General features: G+C 40.1%; 3 protein-coding genes across 7 annotated transcripts in view; all 3 read left to right on the plus strand.

Annotated features, from left to right (window-relative positions):
* The window catches only part of LOC138038250 (tetratricopeptide repeat protein 28-like), a 25,000-nt gene extending 18,174 nt beyond the window's left edge, over positions 1-6,826 (plus strand). Inside the window, exons 2-3 of the mRNA XM_068884056.1 lie at positions 2,603-5,504; positions 5,904-6,826. Of these exons, the coding sequence (XP_068740157.1) occupies positions 2,666-5,504; positions 5,904-5,911 (2,847 nt within the window). The 5' untranslated portion in view covers positions 2,603-2,665 and the 3' untranslated portion in view covers positions 5,912-6,826. The remainder of the gene's footprint in view (positions 1-2,602; positions 5,505-5,903) is intronic.
* Positions 1-10,000, plus strand: part of LOC138038793 (mucosa-associated lymphoid tissue lymphoma translocation protein 1-like) — a gene marked incomplete at its 5' end in the record, with an annotated part of 207,274 nt that overhangs the window by 160,343 nt on the left and 36,931 nt on the right. The gene's annotated exons all lie outside the window — the stretch shown is intronic.
* The window catches only part of LOC138038799 (uncharacterized), a 212,930-nt gene that overhangs the window by 133,472 nt on the left and 69,458 nt on the right, over positions 1-10,000 (plus strand). The window lies entirely within an intron of this gene.

Raw genomic sequence — 10,000 nt, forward strand, 5'->3', positions numbered from 1 at the left:
TTTTTTGATTAAGATTGCCACACCTCGCGAGTTTGAGCTCCCATGGGAGCAAATAAGTTCTGCACCTCATTCGTTTTTCCATTTTAAATGTGTTGACAATATCGAATGAATTTCTTGCAAGAATATTATATCAGAGTTTCGTTTTCGACACCACTAGGAAATTGTTCGTCTTTTTCTGAAATTGTTTCGAGTTGAGCGTGCTACCGAGGTATTTACCTAGGTAAATATTTTGCGTGTGTAAACGCCAACTGATACCCTGGTAAACACCGCCAAAAGTTAGGTTTACCATGCGAGCAGGCATGGTTTAGGTCGGTAACCAAGGTCAAGATCAGGACAGATATATCCGCTTGCGGCCGCATAGTATTTCACATCCTGTGGTGTCGAGATTGCGTCAGTCTCATTCGATCACGTTTTCGCAATTTGGTTTTGACGTTTGTTTTTGATCTGCCTACGAGTCATGGGAAAAAACAAAGACAGTAATCATTACGACAACGAACCACTAGAGTGCTAAAGTTAACATCATTGCATTGCAAATTTGTTCGTATTATTATAATCTCTTTTTGGTTGCATTTTCCGTTGATTCTCTGTAGTTATTCTCCATCTATTATTTCGCCAGGGAAGATGCATATTTCTCTCATTAGCATTAGTCATTTGGGTACGCACTACTCCAACCGCTACAACACCCGTACAATCAACAACTCCTGCCACAGATGCCTCATCAGTATGAGGTCTTCGATGCAGATGATGCATTTTATAGGTGGATTTTAGAATTTGCCGTCAATTCGATTTGATCGTAATCGTGATTGATGACAGGTTCACCTCGGTTGTTTCAGCCAGTATAAACACTGTACAAATGTACCAAGGTTTAGTCAGTAAACGTTTACCTCGTTAAATGCCCAGGTGTAAACACAGCATTAGTCCCTTCACATTGAGAGAAAGAAAATTCAGTCATAAGAGCTGAATCGGAGAAGTGGTATTATAGAAGAAGTCACATAATACGAAAATGATGTCGATGGTATGGCAGAATAAATATAGTGCACATAAACCGTTAGAATTGCCCTGAAACAAATCATTAATCTGCAAAAAAACATACAATAACATATAAAGTAAGAAGTTTCCAGAGAAATCACATTTTTAGTTAAACAGTGAGGGTTAAATAATTGAACACTTATCACACATAAACCTTAAACAGAACTTAACTATTGATGTGCTGTCGCACTGTGACTGCTTTAGCTTTAGTTTCCGCTGTTTCTTGTATCCATAATGAGACCGTAGTATGAGAGATTGGTTGTTTCCTTGCCTCTGTAGATTTGCCCATTTATGATTAGCTTATCAACTTTGAAATAGGCTGTTTGCTTTCCCTGTTTGGCCTTTTCCAAAATGGGATATAACGTTTTCTGTATCTCATCAATATCCCGGGGGAAATCATTCACGATTGAAATGTTGGTGTTTTGCAAGTTTTTAACAAAAGACCAAACATACTTCTTGTCTTGAAAGAAGCTAAATTTGGCTATAATAGGCCTTGGTCTGGAGTTCTGCCTTGACTGGTATTTTCTAAGGGATGCGGTGAACGCATTCGAAATGAATCTGTTCTATATCTTCCTCTGGTTTATCGTGCATCACTTTGGCCAATGACCAAACTGTGTTTTGACTTCCATCAATCAAACTTCCGAAAACAACGCACAGATGACAAAATAAATTGATGCGTTACTAACCCACCAATCGGCATCTTTGGTTCCCATGGTACATTCGTATATTCAAACTCGACGCTGATGGAAAGCGTTGGAAGCTGTAGGAATCTTTTCACTGAATAATTTTTTTAAAAAATCCATGGTGTTTGAGCTGCAAGTCACTTTCGAGAGGTGGAGACAATCTTCCCGGCTATGTTCGGAAATTTGCTTGATGGAAGCCAAAATGCAGTTTGGCACTTACAGCTTGAAGGTAAGATTCCGCAGAATTATGAAAACCGCACTAAATCTATTTATTTGTATTTGCTGTTTGAAATATTCCGGTTTGCAGACTATTATACAATTTGATATTTTGATATTATGGAGTGGTTGCTTGCTGTGGGTGTCCTCCTCAAGTGGTATAGGGTGGGTTAGCAATTTTATCAGTTCTGAACAGTGACTTATGGCAAACTTGTGGACTTGATAGCCGTGATCACAAATGTGTGCCGATATTGGATAGATTTACACCTCTTAGATAAGTGAATTTCAAGTAGTCCTGCTGGAAATCTTATCTCAGGATTTGAAAATTATGTCAGAATGAAACATAGGCCTTAGCAAACAAAATAAATTTTAAAAATATGAGTGTGACATATATATCGCAGAAAATGGAATATTACACTCATAATGATGTCACATCCTGTCTTTTTGGTGTCGGCTACATACAGCAAAGGCTCTAAGATATGCTTCTCTGACAGCAGATTTCCTGCCAGAGAAGCATACCTTAGAGCCTTCAGCTTTAGATAAGAAAGATGAAATGGGATGCCATTGTTTTCCTACAGGCTGTTTTTTCCTCATCACATAACATAATTTCTATTTTTAATGTTCCTTAATTATTATTTTATAAAACGCTCTAAGCTAGTCATGTTTTCTTCTAGGTGCACCCCAGATTTCTGAGAAAACCTTCGCAGTTCTGATTATCTAGAATAGTGGATAGACAGATGGACGTTTTGGAGCAGCATATGCAAGAGCTTAGTGTTGCAACAAAGGAGGGAAACAGACGACGGAGGAGTTTGGCTTGTTTCAATCTGGGTGTATACTATTATGGCGTAGCCAACTTTAATCAGGCCATTAGAAGTTACACAGAGGCATTAGCCATGTTTAAGGAAATAGGTTTCAGGCCCGGAGAAGGAAAAACTTATTGCAATCTCGGCAACGCTTATAACAGTCTGGGGAATTTTAAGCAAGCCATAGATTACCACAATCAACATCTTAGTATTGCGAAAGAAGTTGGGGACATAGCTGGAGTAGGAATAGCCTATGGCAATCTCGGCAACGCTTACTACAGTCTGGGGAAGTTTAAGCAAGCCACAGAGTACCACAATCAACATCTTAGTATTGCGAAAGAAGTTGGGGACATAGCTGGAGAAGGAATAGCCTATTGCAATCTCGGCAACTCTTATGACAGTCTGGGGAATTTTAAGCAAGCCATAGAGTACCACAATCAACATCTTAGTATTGCAAAAGAAGTTGGGGACATAGCTGGAGAAGGAAAAGCCTATGGCAATCTCGGCAACGCTTATAACAGTCTGGGGAATTTTAAGCAAGCCATAGAGTACCTCAATCAACATCTTAGTATTGCAAAAGAAGTTGGGAACATAGCTGGAGAAGGAAATGCCTATTGCAATCTCGGCAACGCTTATCAAGGTCTGGGGAATTTTAAGCAAGCCATAGAGTACCACAATCAAGATCTTAGTATTGCGAAAGAAGTTGGGGACATAGCTGGAGAAGGAACAGCCTATGGCAATCTCGGCAACGCTTATTACAGTCTGGGGAATTTTAAGCAAGCCACAGAGTACCACAATCAACATCTTAGTATTGCAAAAGAAGTTGGGGACATAGCTGGAGAAGGAAATGCCTATTGCAATCTCGGCAGCGCTTATCAAGGTCTGGGGAATTTTAAGCAAGCCATAGAGTACCACAATCAACATCTTAGTATTGCAAAAGAAGTTGGGAACATAGCTGGAGAAGGAAAAGCCTATAACAATCTCGGCAACGCTTATCTAAGTCTGGGGAACTTTAAGCAAGCCATAGAGTACCACAATCAACATCTTAGTATTGCAAAAGAAGTTGGGGACATAGCTGGAGAAGGAACAGCGTATGGCAATCTCGGCTGCGCTTATCAAGGTCTGGGGAATTTTAAGCAAGCCATAGAGTACCTCAATCAACATCTTAGTATTGCAAAAGAAGTTGGGGACATAGCTGGAGAAGGAGCAGCCTATGGCAATCTCGGCAACCCTTACTACAGTCTGGGGAATTTTAAGCAAGCCATAGAGTACTACAATCAACATCTTAGTATTGCAAAAGAAGTTAGGGACCCCATAGAGCAGGCAAGGGCGTGTTATCATCTCGGTAGTGTTCATGAAATTTCAGACTCCTTGAGCAAAGCTCTTAATTACTATCGTCAAAGCGTAAATTATTATGATGAAACAAGGCGTCTTCTTCAGTCAGAAGATGCATGGAAAATAAGCTTTCGTGACACAAAGCAGTGTGCGTACAACGCTCTGTGGACAGCACTCTTGAAAAGTGGAGAGGTAGATGAGGCTTTGTATGCTGCTGAGCAAGGACGAGCCCAGGCTTTGGGAGACATTTTAAAGATGCAATACGGTGTTGATGAGAAACCTTCTTTGGCACTTACGATGAAGTTAAGTTTTGGAATGAACGATTTACCTTCACAAACTGTTTTCACAGCACTTGATGGGAACACGATCAGCTTCTGGTTGCTAAGAGAAGATATCGAGATAAATTTTAGACAAAAGGAAATCGAAAATGGAAGTGCCAAATCACTGATGGAAAGTACTTTTAAAGAGATCGGTGTGAGAACTGTTGTACAATGCGAGAATCGTTCCCTTGACAGACAACGCAACGACTTCTCGTGCAGTAGGGAAGCTGTTGAGGAAACCGTTCACTCCTTGAGATTCCCTGTGAACTGTTTACAGCCCTTGTATGATGTCTTAGTCAGCCCTATCGCAGACTTGCTCCAGGAAGATGAGTTAGTCTTTGTTCCTGATGGACCATTTTGCTTGGCTCCTTTTTCTGCATTGAGTGACTCTGTCAGGATCCGTGCAATTCCCTCGCTGACCGCTTTAAAAGTGATAGCTAGTGCACCTGACCACTTCCAAAGTAAGAATGAAGCGCTGCTTGTGGGTGATCCGTGCTTGAAGGAAGTCACTTGGGGTACCGGTAAGCCCATGTATAAACAGTTGCCATGCGCGAAAAAAGAGGTGGAGGTGATTGGAAAACTTCTGCACACCGCACCTCTTACAGGTCAAAATGCAACCAAAGCTGAGGTGCTGAAAAGAATGAAGTCAGTTGCTTTAATCCACATTGCTGCACATGGAGATGACCAATTTGGAGAAATTGCTTTGGCCCCAAATCTCAAACGCACATCACAGATCCCGGAAGAGGAAGATTACATGTTAACATTGAGCGATGTTCACGCAGTTCATCTTCAGGCAAGACTTGTTGTGCTGAGTTGCTGTCATAGTGGCCAGGGAGAGGTGAAATCTGAGGGTATTGTGGGAATAGCCAGGGCTTTCCTGTGTGCTGGTGCCCGATCTGTTCTGGTGTCACTCTGGGCAATCGACGACGAGGCGACCTTGATGTTCATGAAAAGTTTCTATGAACACTTAGCAAATAGGAAAAGTGCAAGTACAGCTATTCACCATGCTATGAAATCTCTTCGGGAGACTTATTCTGCCATAAAATACTGGGCGCCATTTGTGCTAATTGGCGATAATGTCACCTTTGAATTTGGGCAACACAAAGACGAAAAGAATGGTAAGTGCTATTTGAATATAACTTTAATGACTGAATTGCTGTACTTTGTAAATGTTTTTAATCAGCAAGTTGTCGAAAGGAGCTGGTACGTTCTTCAAATAGAAATGGTTTTAAAATCGGTTGCCAGTGTAGTTATTTTTACTCGAACTGCTTTGGCTAATACCTGATCGCTGAATGCCAGTTACGTACGAGAAGTGAAGTGAAGTTAGCCATTGAGGTCTTACAGTCTACACGTCGAAGTGACACTGAATAGGAATCGTTGCTGTTAACCAAGCACAAATGTTTTCATGAATTAAGATAATTGAGATATTATTTATTTCCCAATCAAAACGAAATTCCTCATTGCCATTTAACCCACTATTTGTTTCTTTCTTTGTTTCTTTTTTTTTTTTTTTTCAGAAACGTGAGAAAAACACTTGGAGTCTGATGCGTTGATGTGTCATTTTCCTTTCTTCCTTTCTTTGATTGTATGAGTAATACTGTCCAAGTCCTTGCATTTGTGTTTTGGTAAGGGTCTGTACCAGGATTAGTTAATCACTTGATAGAAATTAGGGATTGGCAAAACGGTTTGCTTCCATAACTGAGGATCTAGCCGTCGTGCCATTTTTTTAAATACTTCAAAATAACTGCAAGCTTTTGCTGTATATCTCTCGGGTGTTCATTTTACATGAAGCTGGTGACAAGTATACCTCTTTAATTTGGTATACCAACGTTCATTTAAAATCAAGTGACAAACTCGGGGAATGTGTATTTTCTGCGTTTCTCTAAGGTTGGGCAAAGCTGAATAATCAAATGAATCGTTTTGGGAGGCAAATGTCTATAAGCGAGACAATGAGCATCCCTACCGCTTTTCATATGCGACTGCAAATGTTTTCCTTAGGCAAACGTCTAGATTTCTTTTCGTGATTTAAGATAATGTTTAGGCCTAAGGTTAGCATTGTAAACGTTTTGGTTGTTTCAGCTATGGTGCCCCATACCCCTCACCCCATACAACCCAGCCCCAGAATAGTCATGCCGAAGGTGAGTGCTCTCACCACTATAACAGGCTGTGTTGTACAACATAATGGTATTGATAAAGGAAACAAGACACTCATTCAACCTGTAAGGAAGTTTATTATATTATAATATACGTAATTAACGGGACTGTATAGAATTTCAGTCAGTCATCTCCACTCACTGGTTAGTCTCGTTTACAATTAAGCTTCCAGTCTAAATGTTAGAATTCAAAAGGTTGCCTCCACTTTGGTGGGTAATGAAACCTAATATCAAATGAAATCAACGTCAAAGCTGTAAATCTTGAATACCACATTAGAAGAATTAAAGGTTGCAAAATATTTTAAACTATTGAAATGCTTATTGTATTATGCAGTATATTTGCGCCCGGAGCACCATTGTTAAGAAAATATGGTAACCCGTCGATGCGAGCAATCTTGGTTTTTATGGCCATGACGTCATCGACCTTCCGTACGTACCTACGTCCGTTCACCCCTCCATGTATGCCAATGTGACCAGTATCATGCTAGTTCACAGCATACATCTTTGATATTGAGCATCTAAACAAGGTATCCGCTGACCTTGAACTGACAAATTTTTTTTCCTATTCGCTGGCTTTTGACAGTTGACTCTGAAATAATGGCTTTTTTCCCTTTCCATTCGCTCGCTGACAGTGTGCTTGTTTTCTTTTAAAACTCATGTGGTTCAAGAAAATTCATTGCCAAACTGGTGAATTCCAAAGTAAATTTCACTCGAAAAACCGAGGATACCATACTCATCGCTTTGTGATTCACGCGATATCGGTTTTTAGCGTGAAATTCACCGTGGAATTCACTAGTTAGGCAATGAATTTTTTAGACACTCACAACAGCATAACCCACATTCCTGTGTTTGACAAAATACTGAATCTTTCCAAAGCCAGGTGGATCAAGTTGATGGTTTCAAACTGCACTAAATAACTGCCAGAATTCTTCTTGTATACATAGTTTAGTTCATGATACATTTGCCCCTCCTTGACCATCCTCTGGCCAATAGTTAGCTCTTGTTTGTCTTGGAAGAAGGCTTCAATTGGGACACCAATGTGTGGAATTTCTTGCTTGAATGGAGGAAGAAAACCCACACCATTATCAAGACCTAGATATTTTGAAGATTTTGTTGCTGCCATTAGCTTTGTGGTAAATTTAAAAAACTAAACTAGTGAGCAGCACTCTGCGAACTGTATCTCTAAAACTTGTTTATTCTCCGACGCGTTTCGTCCAACCAATGTAGACTTCTTCAGAGAGTTTTACAATAATACATTAAACGCCTGTATTTAAGCCGTATCTGCCATAACTGCGAAGATCATAGCTTCACTTGATTTCATATCCGCAGTTCACATGATTCATTTCATATACCATTTCATCATAATATTAGACATATTTAGTGGGAACACTTAGCGAATGGTCCCGAATAATCGTGTTATAAGATCGTAGCCTATACCATATCCCCCTCCCCCCAATTCAATGTTGTGTGAGAATTTTTCGGGCGATTGCTAGTAGTTGTGAAAATCAACATTGGGGGAAGGGGTAAACGGGGATGAGTGTTCCAAAAAATGTGACGAGTATTGTAGGTAAAGCAAGGCTTTCTGTTACTGTAGATGAAGTTTTGCCTAGGTGAAAACACAGATTTGAACTGCGGCCAGATACCGGGAAAATACACAATAGTTTCCAGTACTGTATAAGTTTGCAAAATTATGGGTACTATTGCCGCCGAAAATAAATACTCTTTCTTGGGCGGTCAAGATTTTTTTGGGGTTTCAATCCAAATACCTGCATGGGTCTGCCAGAAAATCGCAATGATTAAGTTTCCTCACACTCAATTGGCTTACCTTTTTAGTCATTTTAACAGACCGTCAAAACAATGGGAAAGGAAGGTGGTTCCAATGTGAGAAGCCGTTTTTTTTTTTTTTTTTTTTTTTTTTTTTTGGGGGGGGGGGGTGTTACGTGACATCGATACCCAGAAAGACGGCTGCAAAGGAGACTAGTTTTGGAGGAGAGAGTACCCGAAGAAAAACCTCTCGGTGCAGAGTAGAGAACCAACAAACTCAACCCACACATGACGCCGAGTCTGGGAATCGAACCCGGGTCACATTGGTCACAAAGGAAGTATGCATAACAATGACTTGAAATATTAGGGAGCTTACATAAGGAAGACATCGCGAGCTACGAGAAAGTTGTCAAAAAATATAGTTTCCCGTTATTGTTCTTATTACTCCAAGTCGTTCAGCATGGAAAGTGTGCACAATTATTCCAGGATTAAAAGTGTTCGAACGGAGGAGATGTTTGAAAAGAAAATGAAAATTTATCGTCAGGTGATCACGTCCTCCACACAACCTCATATTTGGTCATTTCGCCTCGTTCTCAGGACGAGAACGGCAAAGAGATGTATCAAGATATGAAACGCACGTGCAGGGCGTGCAGAACTATTGTTTTTGCTCATTAAACCTATTGTTTTGTGGCGTTGTCGTTGCCGTCGGCGTCGTCCGTGCGTAAGCTCCATAATCAAATTTGAGATTTTGACTACAACGCAAATCTTTCATTCTCTAGTCTCACTCTGAAAGCGCTCGTACCATTTGATTTTTACGATACATCGCCCAAATCGTAGGACGTGAACGAAATGGAAATATGCGAAAGACTTATGGGTAGAGCAAAGTTATATTTTGAGGTGACGTTTCCGTCGACGCCGGGATCATATGATCTTTAAGGTTCCTAGTTTGATAAACGGCGATTGCTACGGCAACGAAGACGCCACAAAACAATTTCACGTTTTTCACGTTTGTCACGCATTTAAGCTCACATTTTTTTAAGGTACTATGCATAACAGCGACTTGAAATAATCAAAGTTGAGATTTTGACGACAATGCAAACCTTTCATTCTCTATTTTACCCTTGCTCGTAATAATTTATTTTTGGAATAGTACACCCACATTGTACGAGGTGAACAAGATACAACAATCGCGAGAGACTAACGATAGTGCAAACGTATAATTTAAAGAGACGTTGTCGACGTCGCCGTTGTAGAACTTTAAAGTTCCTAACTTCTAATCGCCAACACTAAAGATTTCGAAGAAACTTGAATTAACCGAAACCAATCGTAAGAATAGCGCACCGAGTGCAAAACGAATTCATGTAGTTGGCCTTTAAGAGCAGGAAAATTGCCTGTGAGCAGGTTTTAACTGACTTTGCGTTTTGGTGTGAGATAGAGCAGTTTTCAAATGACTGTCGAAAGTGATTGCATTTGCTACGCTTAGTGATTAATAATGGTAATAGGACTGAGTGGAGTCCAACTTGTCTGTAATCATACTAGTGCAGATTAACAAATCGAAATTAATGCATTTCTTTTTCACTGTCTAAAGTTACAAATTTGTCCATTTTGGAAGTTTGGTAGGGTAAGTGGTTGTTGCTATGGCTATCGTGATAGATTCTGTGATTGGTTGATTAAGCTGAGTGCACTTAATATGATTG

This window comes from Montipora capricornis, chromosome 2 (assembly GCF_036669925.1).
Source record: "Montipora capricornis isolate CH-2021 chromosome 2, ASM3666992v2, whole genome shotgun sequence".
Taxonomy (NCBI): Eukaryota; Metazoa; Cnidaria; class Anthozoa; order Scleractinia; family Acroporidae; genus Montipora; species Montipora capricornis.